Source organism: Mercurialis annua, linkage group LG7 (assembly GCF_937616625.2).
Source record: "Mercurialis annua linkage group LG7, ddMerAnnu1.2, whole genome shotgun sequence".
Taxonomy (NCBI): domain Eukaryota; kingdom Viridiplantae; phylum Streptophyta; class Magnoliopsida; order Malpighiales; family Euphorbiaceae; genus Mercurialis; species Mercurialis annua.
In genome coordinates, this window is record NC_065576.1 from 46,115,888 (window position 1) to 46,142,054 (window position 26,167).

At 30.7% G+C, this 26,167-nt stretch overlaps 3 protein-coding genes and 1 pseudogene across 3 annotated transcripts; 1 reads left to right on the forward strand and 3 right to left on the reverse strand.

Moving 5' to 3' along the window:
- Nucleotides 1-290: 290 nt before the first annotated feature.
- On the forward strand, nucleotides 291-2,697 carry LOC126657716 (ras-related protein RABA5b). The gene is made up of 2 exons (XM_050352461.2): nucleotides 291-853; nucleotides 2,270-2,697. Exons 1-2 carry the CDS (start codon nucleotides 520-522, stop codon nucleotides 2,578-2,580), a joined length of 645 nt encoding a protein of 214 aa, XP_050208418.1. The 5' UTR covers nucleotides 291-519; the 3' UTR covers nucleotides 2,581-2,697.
- A 720-nt stretch (nucleotides 2,698-3,417) lies between these two features.
- On the reverse strand, nucleotides 3,418-12,271 carry LOC126655636 (uncharacterized). The gene is made up of 14 exons (XM_050349877.2): nucleotides 11,850-12,271; nucleotides 11,490-11,599; nucleotides 11,090-11,152; nucleotides 10,820-11,009; nucleotides 10,516-10,620; nucleotides 10,293-10,423; nucleotides 9,596-10,163; nucleotides 9,277-9,342; nucleotides 8,998-9,074; nucleotides 7,416-7,697; nucleotides 6,128-6,461; nucleotides 5,868-6,020; nucleotides 4,454-4,999; nucleotides 3,418-3,887 (listed from the first exon to the last, which is right to left on the reverse strand). Exons 1-14 carry the CDS (start codon nucleotides 12,114-12,116, stop codon nucleotides 3,699-3,701), a joined length of 3,081 nt encoding a protein of 1,026 aa, XP_050205834.1. The 5' UTR covers nucleotides 12,117-12,271; the 3' UTR covers nucleotides 3,418-3,698.
- A 4,251-nt stretch (nucleotides 12,272-16,522) lies between these two features.
- On the reverse strand, nucleotides 16,523-17,044 carry LOC126654828 (histone H3.2-like; annotated as a pseudogene).
- Nucleotides 17,045-23,690: 6,646 nt separating this feature from the next.
- LOC126656204 (cytochrome b561 and DOMON domain-containing protein At3g25290-like) lies at nucleotides 23,691-25,856 on the reverse strand. The gene is made up of 3 exons (XM_050350718.2): nucleotides 25,165-25,856; nucleotides 24,792-25,046; nucleotides 23,691-24,286 (listed from the first exon to the last, which is right to left on the reverse strand). Exons 1-3 carry the CDS (start codon nucleotides 25,813-25,815, stop codon nucleotides 23,981-23,983), a joined length of 1,212 nt encoding a protein of 403 aa, XP_050206675.1. The 5' UTR covers nucleotides 25,816-25,856; the 3' UTR covers nucleotides 23,691-23,980.
- Nucleotides 25,857-26,167: the final 311 nt, after the last annotated feature.

Here is a 26,167-nt window from a genome sequence, read left to right on the forward strand (position 1 = left end):
AATTTTAAATGAGTATGTCATTCAAATTAATAATTAATTACTCCTTATTTTCTTTTCAATTTTTCATTTTTAACAAAACACACATACCAAAATAATTAATAAATATTCATTTGAATGATAAAAATAACCATGCATAAATATTTTAAAAGTCAACATGCTAATAAATACTATTTCTACTCCACCAACTAATATAAAGGGCTATAATAAAACTTTTTAAAAAATTTATTTTCAAAATTTTAAATAAATGATTATTTTAAAATAAAAAAAAACTCAAAAAAATTTATTCAACCATAGCTTAGCCGAAAGAGCATCACTGGTAGTGTAAACTAAAAACTAAAAACCTCAACTCCCATAGTCAATGCAATCACCAAACTTTTCTTACATTAACACAAACCCAACACCCCGCCAATCACGCCCCCTATCTCTCTCTATTACACTCACACCCAAATCCCAATAACATTTAAACATTCTTAAACAATCCAAATTCACATCACAAAAAAAATAATCAAAGCTCAAGAAATGGGCGAAGACCAAGAAGAAGGAGAAGAGTATCTGTTCAAGATTGTAATAATCGGCGACTCGGCGGTCGGAAAATCGAACATTCTGTCGAGATTTGCGAGGAATGAGTTTGATAAGAATTCAAAGGCGACGATTGGAGTTGAGTTTCAGACACAAGTGTTGGAGATTGAGGGTGAAGAAGTAAAAGCGCAGATCTGGGATACTGCTGGACAAGAGAGATTTAGAGCGGTTACTTCTGCTTATTACAGAGGTGCTGCTGGTGCGCTCATTGTTTATGATATTACGAGGAGGACTAGTTTTGATAGTGTTAGAAGATGGCTTGAGGAACTCTCAAGTAAGTTCTCTTTTGTTTCCTTAATTTTGTTTTGTTTGGTGTTTAGTGTTTAATAAGGTAATTAATTGATATTTCTCAAAAAGAAAACGTGATTAATTGATTGCTAATTTGTTGGTAATTAACTAGAAACAAAAATTGGTCGGTGTTTACAATAAATTATGGTTGCATTTTTGTTTTTTACATATGGTTTACATTTCTATTATTGATTATTGATAAGAAGGGATAAGGGCAAATTTTTGTAAGGAGTGAATCATCATTAATGTCGGATCGTAAACTATTAGTAACTTTTTACAACTCCGAACACCTATCTGTTTTTCGGTAAACAAATGCCATAGTGAATGCCGGAATAATGTATATTCTCGTGTTCACATGAACATTTTTTTTTATTAAAAAATTGTTTGGTGTCTAAAAGATAGTAGTTCGCGTCACATGGCCAAAATTTAAAATGCGTATTATAATTATAAAATACATTAAAATTTATATTTAATTTGCATTTAATCCTTTTTTTTATTATAATAGTTACTCTAAAGGTTGAAGTTTAATGTCCCTATCACAAGTCTATATCTCTTGTGACAAGAGCAAGAGCAATTTAGGTATTGTATTTTACATTTGAAGATCAAAGAAGCTGAAATTGTTGCTTAAAGTTTGACTACTTTAGATAGTAAATAATATGTTTATTGCACTACCTAATATAGATCACTCCAAAAGTTCATGAGAAAATGGCCTTTTTGATCAAAAAAATTATATGGCTGGATCAATTAGACTCAATTTTATTTATTAAAGTCAAATAGATCTATAAGTTTAAAATTACCAAAAAAAGATCTATAAGTTTATAAATTTCTCAAAAGTATCTAATTTCTTTTAAGGTTAATTGCAAAATAAATCATGAACTTTAACGCGTTTTGCAATTATAACACGAACTATAAATCTTGACAATGTTAGTTACGAACTATTAATACTTTACAATTTAGAACATGGAGCAATTCTGAAATAAAAAGTGTCAATGTCAATGTCGGAACATTATATATTATGGAGTCCGTACTAACATTTTTTTATCAGAAAATTGTTCGGTATTCCAAATTGCAAAAAATAGATTGTTTATTTCTGACATTATCAAGATGTAAGGTTCGTGTTATAATTACAAAACACGCTAAAATTCATGATTTAACTTGCATTTAACCCTTTCTTGTATTATTATACCTCCTATTTGGATCTATTAGATCTGATTTTAAGATATTTTAAATCTATTTGATATCAGTTGATTAAACTAGACCTATTTAATGCTATCAACACAAGTTTATAGACCGAAATGACTCTTTTCTCGAAAATTTATCCAGATTTGATAATTCAAGAAAATAAACCTTAAGGACTTGAATGAAAACCAGAGACTGATCTTGTTTAAGTTAAATATTGCAGCTCATTGCGATACTGCAATGGCAAGAATGCTTGTAGGAAACAAGAGTGATCTGGACAATATTAGAGAAGTGAGTAAAGAAGAAGGCAAAAGCCTTGCAGAAGAAGAAAGTCTCTTCTTCATGGAGACATCAGCTCTTGATTCTACAAATGTTGAGGCTGCTTTCGAGGTGGTTGTCCGTGAGATCTACAACAATTCGCGCAGAAAAATTCTCAACTCGGATTCTTACAAGGCCGAGCTGAGTGGCAACCGAGTTAGTCTAGTAAATGACGGAACAGCAAAGGGAAGAAGTTTCGCTTGCTGTTCTACTTGATTGCTTCTGTCAAAATGCAGCATCCCGGTGTCTTTTTTCTTTTTCGATATCATATTGGCTGAGGGATACTTATTTTGTTTTTCATCTCAATTAATATATTTGCCATTTTTGAACAAACTACTTAATTTGCCGACCTGTGGAGACGATAATCTGCCGTAGGGATGTGCATCCATCGGCCTGGTTATCAAATCAAATTAATCGTAACTGATTTTTTTCAATTTTTCGTAATCATAACTATATTTTTCAATTTTTCATAACTATAACTGTAAACAAGCATATATAACCAAATTGTAACTTAACCAAAATAATTATTTAGTTGGATTGGTTATTTTTGTCAATCAAATAACTACATTTCATTATATTAAAAAATAAAAATTAATTTAGTGTTAATTTTTATTATATATAATCTAAACAGCAAATTAGTATCTACATCCTATGAAAAGTTTACAAAAGTACTTTAAATTTCTAAAAAATTACAGCCAAACATCATGAATTTATAGTTTTCGTTCATTTGGTCAATTCAGTCAATTTGAATATTTCATATACCAAAAAACAAACCGGACCAAATCAACCAAATTTTTTAAAATTATTAATCATTATGGAACTAAATTAACTAAAAGTCGAACTAAATTGAAGTTTCAGTTTAATTCAGTCAGTTAATTCAATTAATTCGAATAGTGCACACCTAATCAACATGCAGTATCCGTCAGAAATTTCTAGCAGAGCTAAAAACAATGATTATATGCCAGAATTTTTGATGAGTTGCTTGAGAATTTTTTTAAGAAAAGTTCAGTACGCCATTCTATTTTGCAGACAGAGATCAGAACACCACCAATATAAAAATGTTTCAAAATCACCCAATTGGAGAATTTTGAAACTATTTGCTCCTAAATTGGGAAATAGCCCTTCTTAGTTACATTACAGAAAACTCAACTAAACAGCAACCTAAAGAACAGCAAAGATTCTAATGAATTTACATCAATCATAATAGAATGGAATAAATGATTGTCCGTAAACTGCTACCAATGTCACTAAAGTGCGATAATATACAATTTACACTAGCTACCGTATCCAACGGCCAGAAATTGTTGGATGTGATGGAATAAATCAATTCATACTCATGGCTTTCGCAAAGCAGATGCGGCACCCATGACAACAGCCAAGACAAGGCCAACACCAGCCCCAAGGGAAGCACCGACTGCGGCGGCCGTCAAGGAAGACTCCTTGGCTTGAGAGTCTCGACTTGCATCTATTGCCATTGCACTCTCCCGAGCCAGTTCTGCCACCAGTCTATCCCTCGCCAGTTCCTTCAATCAAAAAGCAAAAACACAATTTGCCACCATATGTACAATCATATTGAATTCAACTCAAATCACAGCAGGAAATGCTATTTGAAAGTTTTAGCAGTAAGGATTTATTTTGCCACTCCAACTTGACAGAAAAGATGACAAGACTCTAAATTTGTGGTTTTGGACGAAAACACTCAAAGTTTGTCAATTTTGAATTAGTTTACACCTTTGACCGTCAAGACTGACATCAGCCCAAAATTAACAAGTGGGGTTTTTTTGTTCAAAACCACGAACTTGAACTCTTTTAATATTTGGTGCCAAATTGTAGGGGCGAAATGAACTTTTATTGATAAGATTATACCAGCAAAATTAAGAACTTCCCATGCAACAACCAAGTAAATGTTTTTATACTTATTGTAAAATTAAAGGTAAATCATGAAACTATTTAACTTAGCCACCTTAATAAACCAAATCTTAAATCATATTCGAGCTAAAATTATATCATTATATTATAATTAAAAAGTAAGTCCTTTAAATACTGTAGAATATCTGCTAAATCATACAGAATTAAGTGTTTATTTTACCTGTAAAGATGCCTCTTCTTGACTCCGTAGCACACGGTGGACAAGCTGGCAAAGTGAGTTCACACCCTCAACGGGAAAAATGGTGTCTTTTCTTTGAAAGGGCATCCGAATAAAATTAATTGGTGAAAAATTAAGCTTTTGGACACCAATCCGCCCACCAGAATCCCTCTCACTTGCAGCCAACGACAAGGAGGCACTTGCAGCAGCAGCGGCACTGTGGATAACATAAGGACAGGAATTCACCACTGCTGTGGAGCCTAGAGATGCTTGATACGCCTGTAAAGCAGCATCAATTGCTGCTTTCTGTTGGTGTGCACTAACAGAAAATTTATTTGTTACCGCAAGAATCCAAGGAATTCCAAGAGCTTTAGCCTCATCCAAAAGAAGTGAAAGGACTGGTTGTTGCTGTAATGCATTTTGGCTGCTGCTTCGAGGAATCTTATGCGACATGTTATGCACAAGAATTATTAAATCTGTTTTCTGACAGAGATCGCGAATGCCCATCCACAGTTCATCTCTGAAACGAGAAGCCTCAATATTAAGCTCCTGCAAATCAGCAATTCATACCAAACAGAGGACAAATAGGTTAAAACCCATTAAGCATAAAACATAGCAAAACAAGTGTTCAACATTCCACAATTATGTTATTTAAAAATCCACAAAATACACCATGCAAGCGTTCCTCCTTCTTTAGATGCTTGTACAAAAAAACAAGAAAAATTAAACAAAGTGCCGTCTTTTTTTTCCGCTGTTACTAATTTCAATCAACCTTCAGGCTCATTCTCCCTATTTTTTAATGCTTCTTCAGAGATTGACAGAAATGCTGTTAATGTAATAAGCAATCTAGAAAATTGTTTTCGGTCAAAATATCCTCTCATATTTAAATAAGAAGTTCTCGCTCAGTTCTACAATAGGCGCACTTTGGTGCCCTTTCGAGATCTAAGTCTGGCAGAAAAGGTATCATATGCAGCTCAATTTTTTTTTCGAAAATCAGAGTAAGCATCAGTAGGGTCAAGATGTGTAGTAGTTTATGATTATTCATTAATGAGAAACAATGAAATGGAGATGCTCCCAATCACAAGTTTAGATTCATATAAAGAGTTCTACCAACAGATGCACTATTGTCTATTGTAATCCTTTCGACTTGTACCAATATATTTACATCTACACATCAGTAGCATCAACATGCCCCAGTTAGTGCACGTTCGCAACATAAAAATAGATATTACAAGGATAGAAAATGAAAAACAAATAAATATATTGTATAGGTCACCTAGGAGGTTACTCTTAGACAAAGAAGTACCATTAAACAGCAGCTAGAAAAATTCTCTACTTAGTGACATGCACCCCACTTCGCCATTATTGAGTATCTGGTATATATCATAAACATGGATGCTGTATAGGAAGATATTACCTGCAAATTTACCCCGGCTGAATCCATATAGCAGATACCACCAGCAATGCCTTCTTGAATATTAACTTCCATATGTGTGTTCTCAAAACTGGCAAGAGTGGAGAGCCTGCCTTGTCCCGTAATTGCCTTAAAAAGAGATGTTTTACCGGCACCCTATGCATAAAAGAACGCAGAGAAAAATGTTAAATGCAAAAACAAAAAAATTAGAGATATGAGAAAGGAAATGAGCAATTATACTACAGAATCAAGAAAACAATTACCTCAAGGCCAAGTAATCGCACCCTACGAGTTCTGACATGGACGTCCTTAGAGACAGTAGCAAAATCACTTGTACAAAAAATGCAAAAATCATCCAAATCTTCAGGGCGGAGAGATTTCTTCTCATGTCCTAAACTATGATCTCTACTGAGATTATCAGCATCGACATCAATAGAAGAATAAACAGGTATCATGCAATCTGCCACTACTGGATGCTTTGGTGGTCGTCTCAGAGGAGCTCCAACTAAGACCCTAATCTTTTGTAGTTCTGGCTGTACCTCATGAGGTGAAGAGTGGCTGGGCACTGAAGGAAATGACTCCACTCTAGTTGAACACCTGGAAAAAAAACATAGATGTAAACATAGAGTATAAACAAATATAACATTTCTTTTAACCTTCCCCCAAAAAATTGTTTTCTATAGCCATAAATTTGTGAAGGTTACAGCTTCTTCTATAGTAGATTAGCAACCATAAAATTCATGTTTTCCAGGCCATCCAAAGGATGAAAAGAATTAATCAATACACAATAACAATTTCGAATGAAAAGGAACATAAAGGACTTCTTCATTTATGCATCACCGATGGATATTTTCTTATTCATACTCCCTCCGTCCCAATAGAGTTGTCCATTTTGCCTTTATCACATAGTTTAAGAAAAACAATTATTGTTTATGGATTTTGCAAAATTTTCCTTACTTTTCTTATCATACCCCTATTTAATATAGGGTTCACTTGTAATTTATTCATTAGTGGATTTTAAATAGGGGTAATATAGGAACATTGAGTGTAAAAGTTAGTTACTTTTTGAAAGTGGACAAGAGTTTTGGGACAAATTTTTTTTTCAAAGTGGACAACTCTATTGGGACGGAGGAAGTATGAAATAGGACATGTATGATATGAAGAGTACAGATGTGGCACAACTTCTCAATTGGAAACATCCGAGTCGGGAGCAACAAGCTCAAAAGTCAAGAGAGAAATAAAGTATATTAATATAAAGGGTTTCAAGAAATTACATATTGTGAAGGCAATACCCAAAAGAAGAGATAAATCCTCGCAAAGGAATTAAAAAAATTAGGCTCATGTCCGCCAACAATATCCAATTATACAGATGTAAGAAATGGAAATATTAAATAATACAATGGGGACAGATGAGGAAACTCGTATGCTTGTGAACTGTGGTATTAATTTTTCCAGGCTTAACCAATTGGCAAATGTAAAGTACTTAAAAGAAACTGTTGATATTTTTAATCTAAACAAAGGACAAAAACAGGAAGGTGACAGAAAACATACCAGTTACCATTTACCCTAGCATGAACCAGGTTACTAAGGTGTAAGCCAAAACCGGTAATATCAACCTTTAAGGGTTCTCCATTCTTATCACCGAGAACACCACTCCATCCAAGTGGAACAATTGAAGTGGCTGTGCGAATTACAGGCAATTCTACAATCTGCCCAAGCTCTACAGCACCTGCAACCGCAAGGCCAAGCCACTGTTGCAAATGCAGAAACTGAGGCAGTTGTTCCATTCCTGTGAAAGGTGAAACACCATCACCCATGCACCTGTCATAGATCCTGCATGGAAGTAAAAGACTATATAATTCATGCCAACTAAATTTACATAACAATTATCTGTAATTATATATGCAGCTATTTTGATGACTACAGTAAAAGATTGGCTCAAGATCAAACCATCCAGAAAGGCTAAAATCATTTCATTCTTGTTAACTGCATCTTCAGCAGTAAACATATCTAAGAACAAGAGTAGTAATTGTTATTGAGAATGGCACTGAAACAATCCACCATCTTTTTAAGAAAAGAGGGCCCACACCTTGTGCGTCATTAACTAGAACAAAAACAAGGGTAATTCTGATGAACCCCGCAAATGATAATATTAACTATACATCATTACTACTTTAGTAGCATATCAGTTGTAGCATCATCAAAGATAGTAAGCCACATCATCACCTTCATACAGTGCAAGCTGTCGCCAATTAAAAGGCAAGTTAAACACAGTTACTGAACTTTGTTCATACCATGTCAAATAACCAATTAACCCAAAAGCTCAAATTGTCAGAAAAGACTTCAATAATAGTTTTATTAATCTTAAGTATCTCTGGAGTACCGAGTATCGGACTCCTTTTTTCCTCTCACATCAGGTAACCAAATTAACTTTGTAATAGGTCCCTTAGTAGGTTCAAATCACTTTGATTCAACTGAGACTAAACTGAAGCTTAGTAACCAGATTAGAATTATGTAATCTCTGACCAAGTTTTATTAATATAGTATCATTTCCCTAAGTTCTGGAGCATCCTTAAAGTAACGGTGCACAATACAGAGAACAGAATTGCGAGTATGAAGAAATATTATTGTAAGAACATCCATGAGCAATTGAAAATTTCAGGTCATAATACTCAATTAAACTCAACTACGGCCAACCCCTGAGTTTTAAGTTTTAACTACTTAGATTCTCTTTATTTGTGCCAAACCAATTTGGACAATTGACATCTTCAGAAAGAAATCAGGTCTTAACATACTCTAATATTATTCATGCCATATAGTGAGGTTGTATGTCAAAATACCATCCTGTGTCATTTGATCCTAAGCATGAGCCTAGCACCCTCTTTCTTCACTCCAAACAATTTTAGGCTACAACTTTTGAAGAGTTAGAGCCACTATATCTACAGAAAAATGTCAGGTAGTTATTTTTTTCTAATATCATTCATGATGTTGATAGAGTCAGGTTGTATGTTAACCAGCTATCCTGTGGCTGCAACCCTCGGTATGATAAATTGCAGTATGGCTGTTACATTGGGCCTTATAAAATATATTGAACAATAACAAAGCGAAACGTCTACAAACAAAAATACAATACCTCTGAAATCGAGACCGATAGGATCTCATGGAATGTGATTGAAATCTTTCCCTTAGTTCAGCAATCACAGATTTGACCTGAAAATGTCTTTGCCAGAAGAAAAAAAAAGCAAACAAAATGAGAAATCTCAGAATCTACCAACTCCACAAAACAAATAGAGATGGAAAGCTAGAAATTAATGAAATTTATGCACCAAATAATGTTTCAAAAGCTCATAAAAAACAAAGACCATAAAGGAAATAAATTTACAAAGACTAGATAAGTAAAGGAAAGTCTTACCGATGTTAATTTTGAGTACTCTGCCCCTGATAATAATTCCACTGAAGAGTTCTCCAACAGATATAGCTGTTACAAATAAAACATAATCACAACTGCTTAATATGATTTTAAAATATTCTACAGTCAATAACATAAATAAAAACATCATAAATTGATGCTATCCTGTTGGCGAAGGAAAAAGGAATCCTCATTCTTCGTATTTCAAGAAATGCAAATTACAAATGAAACTTTGACATGAAATTGGATTAAGCTTCATAAATGATAAAACAAATCAAAAAAACAGACAGCATTATGAAAAGCTATGCTTTCATGGTCGTACCTCTCCAAATGGGACATATGAAGGTAAATATGGCACTCTGTGCCAGTTTCTTCTATCTTTATCATTGCCCTTTTCGGTATATTTTTCAGTAATTGCTTCACCATCAATAATATTAGATATTGGTTTAAGAGATATGCCATCAGAACCCTCTTGGATTTCAAGAGACTGCGGTTCAGCTACTACATGCTCAACTGAAGATGTTACAGCAGAATTATTTGTCGTTGCTGACTCAATTGGATCAACTTGATTTCTCTTGTATTTATTAATTTGCCTCTTTATACCCTCTAAAGGAACAAGCCTTGAAAGTCTCCAAAAAGATGTCTGCACAGGGCCTAAACCAAGAACCAACTGCTCCACCTGACTCTCCTTCAGCTTCTGTGGCCTTGATTTTTCTATTCCTTGCTCAGCTTTTGTCATTGATTGACCGGTAGTTTCAACCTCAGAACGCGTTGGCAAAGGTTGAGCATTATAATGATGAAAATAGGCTGGAGATAGGATGCGGGGCACCAAATCTTCAGGAATACAATAGCTTTTAAAATAGTGTTGCCAGCCTTTTTCATGGACATAGCTAACAACGAAAAGGAGAAAAACAAAAATAAGAGCAAATTAAGAGGTCTCGCAAAACAAAAGGAGCTGATCAACAATGTGCATAAAGTTTCATGGTTCATTTCTGAAGTACAAAAGAAACAAGACATACTCTCTTAGAGCAGCATTCCCAACTGGCGGCTGGGAAAAAGTGATACATTTGACCTGAATCTTTTCGCTTCCTTTTGATGGGGAGGATGCTGCAATAACCCTCAGAATGGCAAGAGTAGCTAACGCTGCAACCTAATAAAACAGAAATATTTATAAAACAAGAAATACAATGATCAAAAGCAGTGCGTTAATAAAGCTCAATGAAGCATGTTAAGTGAACTTACTGCACCACCAAGTGAATGTCCGCATAACACTAGTTTCCGATTCTTCTTCTGAGCAAGTCTGTATAACTCTAAAGCAGGTATACCCTTAGCGCGGGCCAAAAACCCCTAAGATAATAATTAGGAGAATTAGAGGGACAGATACAGGGATGACCAATGGAGCAAAAGTATTTGCCAAATACAATAGTAAAAAGGAGTTTTAAACATGTATGAGACTGTCCATAATAAATACGAAAGATAGCTAATAGAAGATAGGAAATTATCCCAAGAGAAATTGATTGCAAATATGAGAGAAAGCTTTTCTCACTCGATGAGCAGCAGGCTTGGGCTGATCTTTTAGTTTGTTGGGCTTTGGTGCAAGAGGATTCCATTGATATCCTGCATTGTTTTGACTTTCGCCTTGCCCAGATTCAATAGTTTCAATCTGGGTAGCGTCCTCCATGTAATCATCATGGAATATAGCACCTTGCAGTATGTTTGCATCGGTCATAACATCCCTAATGAGAAATAAAAACAGGAATCATGTTATTAGAAGTTATAAACCCAGTAGAAAGTCAAACCACGAAGCAATACATACTTGTACTGCTTTGTCCCAATAAAGGAAGCAAATAATGTATCGCCTGCTTCTGCCAATAGATACCTTCAGCAAAACAAACAAAACTAGGTTATAAGAAAACCACATTGTAAAAAGAATGCATCAGGAAAAATCATATCAAAGAGTACATCAAGCACAACAAGATCCCTACGGAAGTTTTATTGGTATCCAATGATCCACAATTCCATGTATTTAAAAAAATTATTCTCTTGAAGTGTATAACGTAGAGATAACATAGAGATAACGTAGGCTTCACAAACATGGCTTACAAGATCATTAAGAAACACATTCTAAATTTAGTGTTGGAAAATGATAAAAACAATTGTGTGAGTGTGTGCATATATAAATAAAACAAATTGAATAAGAGAGCATATAAAAGAACCTGTGAGGAACATGATCCGAAGAAGGTTGCACGCGCTCAAGCGAAACAACTTGTCCTCCGAAATCAGCTTTAAATTTGTTCACAGATCGAATTATCTCAATAGCCGGTCTCTACGAAAATGTAAACAAAGCATAAATACAGTAAAACCTTATTAGTATCAAATTTAATTCCTGTAAATAATTCTAACTAAAATTTCAAATACAAGTAACCTAACTAAGTAAAAATAATCAAATTCAAGTATCAATTAACTTAACAACCACAATAATTAATCAAATGAAGTTCAATTATCTCGCAATGTTAACACATTCGAAACATACTCCAAACTAAAGGCAAAAACGTCGACGTTTTATGAATTTATACCTTGTAGACGCACTCAGCGAGCACCATACAGCAAAGAATATCCTGCAAATCAGAAATGGAGTCAGCTTTAACGGCGTCACAAAGATCGTGAAGCTGTAATCGTCGCCGCTCATACTCCTGTTGAATCAGCTTCCGATGTTGTTCTCTATCGGCGTTAATCCACGGCGGCCATTTCATCCGCCATTGTAATGGACCCCACGAGACCTTCAAGATCTTCGATGTCTGGTCCTTGATCCATGTCTCCACTCTGCTCTGTATCGATTGCATTTGAAATTTAGAATTGAATTGTGGAATTTTTTTATGAGAAAAAAAAAACGGATTAACGCGCGAAGGAAAAAAATGAAATGCAGAAGATTTTTTTATTGTTTTTTAATTTATTAAGTGAAGAAGAACAAAGGGAAACTGCGTAAAAGTATATGCCTCTGCAGTGACAGATACCAGTTAGTGAGCAACTTTATATTTATTTTAATAAATCAATTAAATCCTATTTTATATATAAAAAATTATATCAATTAATTTAATAATTGTAAAATAGATTTAGATTCATTAAATATTTTTGAAAATGACAAATTTAAAAAGATAATATTTTTCAATGTGAAAATCGTCTTGTTTCCAATTTCCCTTTTGGTAAGATTTATTTTATTATTTTTATTCTTGTATATGTGAGGTTTACGATTTACTTTGAATTATTATTGAAAATATATAATTTTATTTATCAATATTAGTTATTAAGAATTTTATATTTATTTTTTTAATTGTAACCGGAATATAAATATACTAATGTATAAGAAAATTTAATTTATAAAAATAGTAATAGGATTAATATATTTAAACCTAATTGTTAGGATTTTCTTCAAAACAATAAACTAAAATTACTTTAATTATTAAAATAAAACTATTTCATCAGTTTTGATGATTATATATATTCATTGAAATTGTATATTGTATCGAAATTGAGATGGATTTGTTTAAATCAAAATTAAACTAAAATTTAATTTCTTTCAACTAAAATATAAAATTTAATTTGAGTATTTCAATTTTGTGAAAAAGTTTGTTTTGTATTCAATATATTTGTTGAAAAATGCTCTGTCATGGGAAATCTGTGTTTTTTTTTTTGTCTTTTTTACAGTATAAATTGATTTGTATTTATTTATCCTTAATTAAATTAAGATTGTCAAGTATTTGTTCGAACTTCAAATTTAATTTTTTTATAAATTCAAGGTCAGTTTATTGAAGATAGTTTTAAGATGAAGCAACTTTAGAAACATGTTATTGAAGGCTGAAAATGGTATTCTGAAAATTCGGCAACTTTGAATTTTTCGGGATATTTTACACCGCTAAAATTTTTTATCTTAATTTTCTATTGGTTTGTCTCAATTTTTCAAATAGGTCGGATGTTAGATTTCTATTATTTTATTAATCTTTTAGAACATTTAGTTTATTGTAGAGTTCTTCAATTTATCTACTATGTTACTATCTTTTGGTAAAATCAAATTAATATTGACTAAATAGTGTTCTTCAATCAAATTCGACTTTATAGGAGATATGGCTATGGAAAATATAAAGTGGGCTTGACTAGTACGACCATTCTTGGGCCTAATATACAGCAAAACTGTAGAATTGTAGGCTTACAAGTCCAAGTGCCATAGAGCCCATTAAAAAGTAACACTAACTTGCTACAAGCCTACAACCAGGCAATCCATATAATTTTGAAATCTACATCAAATAAAATGTACATATTTGATAACAAATCAAATCCACAACATAAATTTTCTCCATTTTATGATCATGATTTTGCTTTATTTTTTAAATATGTAAATTAATATACCCATTTGTCTAAATCTAAATAGATTTATTCTATTCGGGTTTGCAATAGATAGTTGAGAAAATTACATGTAATCCCCCAAAATCTCAAATGTTTATGTTAGTGACTCAGAATTTTAATTTTTGCAAAAATCTCTCAATTTTAAAACATTCTTTTCATGCCTACCTTTTTATATTTGCCATTCCTATTTTATCCCTCCCTATGGTATATGTTTCTTATTATGTTTCTCTTACACTGAATAATTTGCCCCATTATCTTCTTCACTTCCCATTATCAACAGTACAATAATCACCTACTCCATCAAACTCTCGTTCTTCATCTTCGCCGCCGCCGCCATAATCCGATTCACAATGTAGCCCACCACTTAATTGAATATAAATTTCTTCTAATTGCCACCTTCGTTTTTCTATTTAAGCTAAAAGGCAAAAAAAAAATCTACTGTTTTTATTTTCTGCTTGTGATTCTTCTACTTTGCTAGCTTGACTAACATAATTGAAGCAATGCATGAGCTGTTTGGCAGGAGAAAACTACTTATCTTCGTTAGGTACCCTTTTCATTTATATTTTTTAATTGGAAATTTTTTTAAACTTAATTTGAATTGTATTTGGGATTTGATTGCAGGGATTGAGCTAAAAAAATTAGGACAGATTGGAGAAATGTCGGTGATTTCGCAGAAAGAATGGGGTTATCTGACAAAGATCGATGGACGAGCGGCTCCTATCTGGGGAATGTCATATGAAACAAAGGGAAAAAAGTTGCTTATATCCCATAAACAAAAGTTGAAGAGATAATTGTACTATATTGTTAAATTTTGAAATATAGATGAAATTTTTTATTATTTGAACTGTAACATTTTATAGTTGATTAATGTAATACATATTAAGAAACTAAGCTTTAAAGTTAAGGTTTGTGAGATAATGTGATTTTAGATGGATATTTAATGAGACAATGTGACCTCAGATGGCTATCCAATGTGCTGTTATAATTAGGATAACTTAGTTAGATAGAGGTTGTTGCATAGAATAACAAATTCGTAATTTCGTACCTGCACAATAATCATTTTAAGTGAAATGTATTTGACAGTTTAAAAACCGAAAATTAACCTAATGTGAACCTGATGTGAACCTATATAAACTGAACTATCTTAATTCAGTTTTTAATAAGATTTATCTTGCTGCTTTTTACAATTTTAACTGAAATTTAATATAGAGAGAATTTTGAGATTTAGTGTGATAAACTAATTAAATATCTCTTTTAAGTGAAATGTATTTGACAGACTATAAAAGTAAAAATCAACCTGATGTGAACCTATATCAACTATTATTGCCAATTTTGGTTAAATTTCTTCAGTGGTAGTTTCCGATGCAGAAATTGCTAAAGAAGTGAAAAGATGAATGATTTGAAATTTGCATAGAGGCCAAAAAAATTTGTTTCTCAAATTGTAATTTATGGTAATGATCCATTTCATAATTTCATCTTTGTATATAATTGAATTTTAAGCATCGAATGTGTTCTATTTGAGAAATTATAAATGTGATGGAGATAATTGATGCAAGTTGCTTACATATCTGTATATGGAAACTAGAAAGGAGAAAAGGATGAGTTCAAAATTCAAAATTAAATACTTCAATATACTAATTTGTTCCATTTTGAGCTAAAATTGATTGTGGTTTTATTTCTGAAATTAAGGCTTTTGAGCTTAATTTTAGAGCTATTTTATAGGATGGAGAGTCTTAATTTTGTCAAGAATGGTGTTTTTAAACTGCATCCTATAAAATTTGAATAAGATGTGAACCGAATGTGAACCGGATGTAAACCTATATCAACATTGAACTACTTTAATTTAATTTTTAATAAAAAAAATTACTGCTCTTTACAATCTTAAATATATTTTATATAAAGAAAATTTTGAGATTTAGTGTAATCTACAAATTGAATATCTCTTTTAAGTGAAATATATTTGAAAATCTATAGAACCAAAAATCAACATGATATGAACCGGATGTATCAACTGAACTACTTTAATTCAACTTTTAATAAAATTTATCTTGCTGCTCTTTATAATTTTAAATACATTTTATATAGAGAGAATTTTAAGATTTAGTGCAATACATAAATTAAATATCTATTTTAAGTAAAATATATTTAACAGTTTATAAAACCGAAAAGCAACCTGATGTGAACCGGATGTATACCTATATCAACTGAACTATCTTAATTCAATTTTTAATAAAAAAAACTTTTTGTTGCTCTTTATAATCTTAAATGACATTTTATATAGGGAGAATTTTGAGATTTAGTGTAATAACAAATTGAATACATGTTTTAAGTGAAATATATTTAACAGTTTATAAAACCGAAAATCAACTTGATATTAACCATATGTGAATCTATATAAACTGAACTATCTTAATTCAATTTTTAATAAAATTTGTCTTACTGCTCTTTACAATCTTAAATGACATTTTATATAGAGAAAATTTTGAAATTTAGTGTAATCAAAATTGAATATCTCTTTTAAGTGAAATATATTTGACAGTGTATAAAACTAAAAATCAACTTGATATGAACTGGATGTGAACTTATATTAACTGATTGCCTTGATTTAATTTTTAATACCATAGACATATACCATATATAAATTCTCACGTTATGTTTAATTTATTTCTCTAATATTTCAAAATTGGCATTAAGTTATGCATTTGAAATGCAAAGATATGTGTAACCAAAATAAACCAGATAAGAGCAAAATCATTTAAAAGAAACATTTTTAATTTCCATTTATATAACACAATTACTATTACATACTTAATTTATAAACTTAACTGAAAAACCAGAATATATCCACTTAAGGGCATTCTCCTCTAATTCTTCTTGTTTTCTGCATAGCCTTTGGCATAATTGTCACTTTCTTGGCATGAACCGTACACAAATTTATAGTCTCAAAAGCTCCAACGAGGTATGCATCTGTTGACACTTGAAATTGAAGGTCAGTCTTGAAGTCCCAAGCAATTTCACAAACCAATCTCTGGTACGGGAGCTTAATTTAGATAAAAAATTCAATGCTCTTATGTTACTTATGGATCTCACGTAGTGCGACAGATCCGGATCCAAACCTGTGTGGCTTCTTCTCTTTATTGGTTGCCGGAGCAGATTTTTTGGCTGCTTTTGTTGCTAACTGCTTATGTGGAGCTTCTTCTCCGGTGATTTTTTAACGGTTTCTTTAGTTTTGGCCATGTCAATGCCGCCACACCTACTCCCATCCATCCTCCCATCACCACTACTGTCATCGTCTTGCCGGAATCTTATTCAAAACTTCTAATTCTGAATTTAATTACACATAAAAAAGCTGCTTTAAATGAAAATCACTGTTAAATAGGTATCCAAGACCTGCAACTTCTTCTCTAGCATACTTTGATGGAGGGGGCATAATTGTCCAATATTTTTGTAAAACAGCTAATATTGGGTTATTGAGGGAATTGTGAAATGTTTTCTATTTTATTGAGAGATTACTGCAAAAATTAAAAAGCTGAGGTAAAAACATTAGATAAGACCACTTTTGAGGGATTTGTGTAGATTACCCTAGATAGTTTTGGATGGCACTGTATGTAGCCGAAATGCCCTTTTCCGTTGTAGTTATCTAACCCGGGATTGAGCGGATATAATTCTTTTAAATACAAGTCCAGCTCAAATTTAATTCATGTATATATTTTTATCACCCAAGTATGATCTATATCTTAGACAAATTTGGTATTAGACTGATTTTTTTGAAATAATTTATGAGAAGAAATTAAAATTTTTGAAAATTAGGGGAGCCATTACTACCCTCAACTCCCATATTTGGATCAGTGATGAGGTATGAATTAGGACAGGTCTGTCCTGCAAGCTGTACAAAAGGGCTGTTTTGGCCTTTGGGCTTTTATTGGTTTAGGTCCACAATGAAAAGGAGATTTATAACTTTTTTTATCAATTTGCAAATGTAGACAAATTAACACAAAATTGATTGGTTTTCTTTCCCTTTCGCCAAAAATGTTCGAAACAAGTGGAAATCCATTTTGCATCTAAATATCTCATGAACCATAAAATATTGAAATAAAACATCACTCTATTTATTAATAAATCCATCTCATATGAAATAAATTTAATTAAAAATGATTTATTTTTAAAGAAATTGATTTAAATAAAACAGATTATTGTTTTTTTTTTGTCGAATTGATTTTATTATTATGACTATCTTATCTAATTGTAAGCATCTTAGCAATTTTAAATAAAGTTTGGTGCTAACATAAATTGGCCAATGACTCTGTTAAAGTTTTGGGATCAAATCTCTTTAAATAAACCAATGACCTTTGATTGATAATATTTATTTTAATCAATAAAAGCTAGTAACTAATTGGTGTATTCACCACTGAGCTATAATTCAATGGTATAAGCATTTAGCAGCAAACTGTTAGGTCGTGGATTCAAATTTTTCCACAAGCGCTTATCCCCCTTATTATTAAAAAAAACTAATTGGTGTATTATTTCCAAAGTCATAACTAATTTATTTTCTATTTTTTTTCATTTTTATTCGAATTGTAAGCATATTATTTTTATCATTTTTTAAAAATATTTAATACTTGTTAGTACAGCATTTGTTTCATACGTCTTCAGTATATATGAACTTTGATCGATGGCATCACTTTTCAACTACTAATTTTGTTATTCAACCACTAATTTAAAGAAAGAAAATCATACCTGGTACGTATTGTTTGTATTGTCTTGTAATTATGTGTAATGTCTTTTGGAATTTTTATGGTATATTGTTTGGTTCACTCCTCTAAAGCTAATGACCATCTGGTTTCATGTTGAACAGTCCAAATTTAACTTTTAACAATAAATTAATTATAACAATTTTTAAAGTATATACAATACGCAATACAAACCAGACATAATCACTTAAAAGTATTTCTACTTTTTTAAAAATGTTAATTTTTGTTTAAATTGTGATTATTTTGCATCGAAGGAGACACTACCTAATCCCACTTAGAGACTTGTAATCAACCCATTATTAGCTGGGTCTTTGTCTCTAATGTTTGTCACAAGTATTATCAATCTACTTCCTATTATTTGTGTTTATTGTGAACTAATCCATATTATATTAATTACTATTAGAAAATATTTTTGGAATGTATATAATAATACCTTTTAGTTTATAGACCAAAAATAATGTCCTATAAAGTCGAGCAACATGATGTAAAAAATTCAAATGGTTTAGATTAAAAAAATCAAACGAAAAAAATAAAAAGATTTAGCTCTAAAATTTTATTGATATAGTTTAAAGGTTTAGTAATTGTAAAATAGTCACTTTTTTATTTATAATAATTTTTAATTTTATCAATTACAAGCTAGTACATTACCACATATATTTCAATATAGCAAACTCGGCATATTTATCAAATAAAAAACCAAAGCTCTTTCTAATTACATTTGATGATTTATGAAACAATAATTATTATTATGTTTGATAAATAGAACTTAAGAGTTATAACACAATTTACATGATTCAATATATAAATAAACTTAGTTAAATGTATTACTTATTGGATTAATTTTTATAAAATGACATGTGTAAACTTATTTAATTTATGTAATAACTATACATTTATTTGATACAAATACAAACAGATTTATTAATAAATATTAAAATGAATAATATGGATGAGCAAACAGTCGAGTTAGGTCACCGTATCACTCATTTGATTCATGCTGGTCCTGCTGGATTGGTTGAAAATGGTCAACGGTTAGGTCACATTTGAGTTGAAGTACTGATCCATTTAATATACTCTGTGGTTGAACCAAAGGTTAGGACCACAGCCAGCACCAAGCACAATGTATCCCATAATGTACCACTATTTTTCTGCCTAAATTATCTTAAAACATTTAACTTTTTTTTATGATACAATTTTAGAATTAAAATAAATTAATTTAGTCTTATTGTATATTAAACATTTACTTTAATTAAAATATATATATTTATCATAAGCCAAAGAATAAATAAACAATGTGAATAAGTGCTATTATTAAAATAAATAAATAAGTTTTACTAAAAATATTTAATAAAATATACAACATAAAAAATAGTAAATATGATGTCACTAATTCTTGTTATTTCAATTGAGATTAATTATTAACACTCCTAAAATTTCATTCATCCCTGACTTTTAAGAGTCATTTTTCCTTACATTTAATAAATTTAATTATTTTTTATTAGTTAACTTAATTATATTATTAAAAAAAAAGTAAACGAATTAATTTTTATATCTTTGTTTCTTTGTTCCATACTATGCAAAGTGAGATAAAAAAAAATCAAACTATGTTTCTGTTCAAAAAGTAAAAGAAAACAAATATGCCTCTCCAAACGACCTACATTGCTCGAATGAATATTAGTTTAAATATAAAATGTTTAAAAGTACCGTTTTATAATCAAGACTCGTTTAAAAAACTATATGGATCATATACCAAATAATCAAAATCAAATTATTCTGATGCTTTTGATAATAATTATATTTTCATCTTTTATATTTCATAATCAACCAAGGTGATCCTTTAGTTTTGACATTGTAAACAATTAAAATGTTATGTTAGAATTTTAAAGAAAAAAAAAACTAGTGATATAGTCCATAATTTTTTCCTTTATTTTATATTTTTCAATATTTTGGTTTATTTTAATTTTTTAAATTTAGTCTCTTTATTTTTCTTTGACAGTAAATAATAAAGATTTTCACATAACAGTCTAATTTTAACAAAATGTATACTTAAGTACCAAAAAGTTTGATTATGAAATAATAAAAAAATATGTATGAATTATGATACATGTCTAGAAATATCAAAGTAATAAATTCATGGACTAACCCATTTTAAGGTCCCTCGACTTTATATTTTTCATTTATTAGATTCTTAAACTTTCATTTAGTCTTATATGGTTTCTAAACTTTACATTTTTAGTTTATCTGATCCTTAAACCTCCATTTGAACTTATTTATTCCTTTGATTTTACAATTTTTAGTTTATCTGATCCTTAAACTTTTATCTGTTTGAAACCCGAGGTAGTGAAAAAATTAATATACAAGGATCAAATAAGACCAAATGAAAATTCAGGGACCAGATAAATTAAAAATATAAAATTCAGGAACTAAATAAAATATAATAAAAGTTCAAGAATCAAATAAACTATAAACGTAAAGTTTAAAGACCTTAAAATGGTTAATCCTAAATTCATTTATATATATAATAATATACTAACAAAATAACGTAGAAAGATCTCCTTTGTTTTTTTAGATAATATTGCTAATTATTTATTTAGTCATTCCAACATCATGATGACATTGGTCCATTATAATGACCCAACTCATAATTATATTTAATTTGAAATTGGTCACTGATCAGTCAATAAAGACTTAAATAACAGAGAAAATATAATTATTATGGATTGAGATATCAGCTTACGCCTCGTGAATTTATTAGGGCAGAAAAGGACACAACAATAGTACGTAGTTTGAATTTTACACAGCAAAAAAAAATTAAAAAAAATTGTTGTCAAACAGTTTTTGTTTCCATCAAATTGATTTAAGAGGGGAAAATTTTATGAAAAATTCTGTACCTCATCTGCTATATAATTATAATTATTATTAATTTAATTGAATATTAATTAATTGTTTTAGAGTTTCAAGCGGTGGTATATAATTTATCAAAAAAGTGGTGGTATATAAAAAAAGAGATAATAATTTATAATTAACTAAATTTTAATTTTAATTTTATATGGATATATTATCATTAGTCATATCATTTTTAAATCATGTTATAATATCTTCAAGAGCCTAATTAAATTCAAACTCAAAACTTAGCAATGATTCATAATATTACTATAATAAAAATAGTGGAGGATCCATACTTTTTTTTATAAAGTAAATGAAATATATAATAATATTTATATTTTCTATTATAATTTAGTAAAAATAAGCAGAAAATTAATTTTCAAGTGGTTTTGCATCATTAAAATTTATAATAATACTACTACTAAAATTTAAATTAATAAAAAGAATATTTATTTATAATATGTTTTTTTTATTTATGTCCTTCCAAAGATAAAGTTATTCTTATTAATGAATAGACAAGCCAACTTATACATTAAACAAATGGAGGTTAGAGCTAAACTAAGCTTAGCTAACCCATAATGCAACAAAAGAAAAACAATGATGAAAAAGATAACATTGAGGGACTAGAAAAGCATGTGCATGTCTAAAGGGTATCTTGCCTTAAAATTAATTAATCAAAAGTCAAAATTAACTCTTAATTAAAATAATGTTTGGTGAATTATGGTTGAGCTAAGTGTGTCTTATAGTGACAGATAATTGAGAAAGGCTTTTGCTTTTTATTTTATTTTTTTATCAGATTATAATCAAACACTTAAAAGAAATTTCCTAATACTATCAGCAACTTGGACTAATTTGAATCTAACACATTTCCCTTTTTATGTGATAAAGTATAAAATAGGAAAATAGTAGGCATGATTATTGATGTGTAACATTTTTTAAATTCTCATGATGGAAGTCTTAATCATATGATTAAATGGCTTTCTACATGTCATAGGATTATTCATTTAAATTCAAATTTGGAAAAATACATATTTGAGTCCCTATATTATTTATATTTTTTAATTCGATCCCTCGACTACAATTTACATACATTGATATGATATCATCGGGTCCTCATACTTTTAATTATATAGATTAAGTCCCACCGTCACAAAAATTATTAACATTATTAAGTCAGATTGGAAAAACAATCAATAGAAAAACTTACTTTCAATAAAAATAAAAATTCAGAGATCTAATTTTAAAAAAATTAATGTAAAAAATGAATAAATTTTCTATTCCAAACGCACCATGGAATACACATACTTTCTTTCCGTGACAAAGGGACCTAACATTTATAAAATTAAAATATAAAGACTTAATATTGATAAAGAAAAATATAGGGATTCAATTCAAAGAAATATAATAGTAAAGGAATTCAAATATATATATTTCCTTTAAATTTAGTTTTTTTTTATTACAATTTAGTTTTTTAAAATGTTAGTGTTGAATGTTGATCTAACACTAAATTTGAAGTTGAGTTTTGGTCACTTAACATCTACACCCATACTCCTCACTCCACCACACAATATAAGACTTCAAGTAAAAGCAATGTTTGTAACAACTACCAAAACTGATAAATCACTCAGAATGTGATGGAACAAGCTGATTGGTAAACATTTAGGTGGAAGGGACACCGGAATTATTTTTCAAGAGTAGATCCGATGATTAAGTCAGAGTATATAAATAAATTTAAAGAATAAAATGAAAAATAATATCATACCTAGAACTTTTTATAGATATATTTATAGGAATAATCTTGTATGATTAGAAAGATCATCTTTGCCAATTACAAGATAAAAAAACATTGTTTTATTATATTTCTTTTGTCCATGATTGATAAGTTTATTTAAGTTCACATAATTACAAACAAAATTATTTGTATTAGTTAAAATCGCAATTATTATAGAAGTCTTAGTTATTGCATAATATTAATTAATTTAGTTGATCATTTACTAATTCAGCTAAATATGTTTTAGAAAACTATTTAGTTTACCAATTTTTAGAAGAAAACAATTAGCTATTAGTAGTTTACAACAATTAAAGTAATTTTTTTTTTTCTTTATAAATTTGAATTATAAAATGACACTTTTAAATTTTCCACATTCAAGTTAATCTCCACTTAAGCTGGATACTTCTTTTACGAAAAGTAAAATTTAGTAAAACTCTAATCTTAAATTTTAAACAATTATATTTATTATCACAATTTGATATTACGGTCCCACTTAAGTTAGAAAAACGCTTTATCCACTCACCTGCACTTTCGGCGTAATTTTTTTAAAAGAGAAACATTATGGCGAAAGTGGTTATTAGCAAAGATATAACCTAAACAATCAAAAGGAAGAAGAATCATAAAAAGAATTCACTACTGAAATTCAGCTCAATACACTTAAATACCATAAAATTATAGCTCTACGCTAAAATATATAGTACAAACACAGGGTAAAAACACACAAATCTGTACCAAGAAGCCACACCATTTTACATAAAATATCAAACAAAATAAAACAAGAAACCAAATCATATCCTAAAGAAAATGCAGGCCTAGCTAGCTTGTAAAAATCTCAAATGAGCAAGAGAGGAAAAAGGATGTTACAAAATCATAATCACTACAGGCAGGAACCGTTCGATCATGAAGTGAACGGCTGTTGTCTGCCCTGTCCACTGTATCCATCATACGGCTTGGTGGACTTGTTGGACCGTTTCAGAACGACTATCCAAGTAATTATTTCGAGCAACAAAGCTATCGCGCCCAGGACGGCGATCACGATTATGTAGGCAGATTTCCATTTCCCTTCCGGGTTCAGAATATCGAGACCTTTGAACACATTCAGAATGCCGAGAATGAGTATTGCGTATCCAACACCGTGGTGATATAAGTTCCAGTAAAATCGATACTTGTGGTCTTTCTTCGGTCTCAAGAACAATGCAAAAATCTAGATAATAAAAACAACAAAAGAGATTCCATCAGAAAGAAATGAATTAAAAATCAAAAACCAGCTGCAAAAGATCTCACTCATGGGTACCGCTGCCAGCCAAGAAAATGTTCCATGGCAGCAAAAAGACACATTCTTTAAGAGCAAGAGATGATCTAGGTCCTTGAACTTGCGCGTTAATATCAATTAACTCACATTAAGCCATTTTAATCAATTGACGACAATACTCTCAAGTTTCTATTTTTAGGTCAATTAGCTCTTAAATTGTACAAAACGAACGAAGGTATAGACCGTGATGATCCAATTTGCAAGTTAACTGGCCGAAAATTGGTCTAAAAATAAAGAGCATTGTCCTTAATTGATTAAAATGACTAAGCGTGAGTTAATTGATTCCGATGCACAAGTTCAGAGACTGCCCTATTTTCTAGGCTGAAGTTCTTCCTAGGAATCGAATTCAAGAAATTCAAAAACTAAACAAATGCTAAATCGAAGACAAGAATTTTACCTGCAATGTAGCAAGAGCAAACAGAGAAATTCCGATTCGCCGGTGACCGGAATACTCAAAACCCTTTGATTCACTCCCGAGTTTAATACCCATTCCCCACCCAGCAACCCCAATTGCATAAGCAGAAACCTGACAACCCACATGTAAATAAAACCAAATCGGATCTGCAGATTGAAAACTCCTTAAATACCTTGCAATTATAGCCCCAATTGGAAATAATATCCCCCAGCTCACTGCATTTAAAACCCCATGAATCTGCAAAACAAAACAAAAAATAATCAAATTGGACTCAATTGAACACAGTTAAACTACAAGTGGACCTAATTGTAATTAAACATAATTAAACATAATTAACTTTAAAGTTTAAACTCACATTTCTCTTTTTAGTCCTTGAATCAACACCACCACCGCCGCCGCCACCGCCGCTGCCACTAACAGCGGAGGTACTCAAACTCAAGCTTCCTTTAGAGTTAAAATTAGGACCACCCATAGCATGGGGTCTCAAGACACCTTTATCAGTGTCGTCAACAGCCGGTCCCACTTGCCAAACCTGATTAACCGCCCCTTTCGCCGCTAATTCCGCCGGAACTTTAATTTTCGCAAATAACCTCCTACCACCACTCACTTCCTCGGCGCGTGTATCCCACACTTCAAAGCTAAGTTTCTCCTGAACCACAGTAGCAACAGTGTAAGAACTGATATTAAAAGTTTTAACAGTTAAAGCTCCTTTAGAGTCTTTATAAGCGACCAGCGCCTGAGTTCCGGCCATTCCGGTGGCCGTGGGGTTAATTCCCCATGCAATCCAGCCGTTGGGGGAAGGCGGAGACGCTAGAAAGGCGACTGAGAGGGTAGAATTGGAAGAATCAAAAGTGTAGTGGAGGTATGAGGTTAGTGAAGGAAGGTCTACGCAATTTGCGTAGAGATTGTTGCCGGAATTTTTTTGGGATTTGCAGGTTTGTGAAGTGGCTTGTAAAATTAGAAGAGAAAATGCAGTGATTAGAACATAGAAACTAATGGAAGCCATGGTCGGAATTTTGAAGAAAGTGACTGAAAATGGGAAAGGTTTGGGAAGATGGTTTATATAACCGTGTTTTTCGCTTTTATTTTAATTTTGGATAATTTGTTTTTTAAATTTAATTATTTTTATCTTTTATCAATTACGGTATGTTTTTAAATTTTATAATTTTTAGTCAATATTAAAAATTATACTTTCTTTGTCACATAAAAATAAAAAAAATGAACATTTTTAAGTTTCATAAAAATAGAAAAATAACCACATTTATTATTAATAATAAAATAAAAATATCGAATTGTCTTTATAATTTTATTGTATAAATATTAAATATAATAGTTTATAATAATTCATTTTTTAGTTC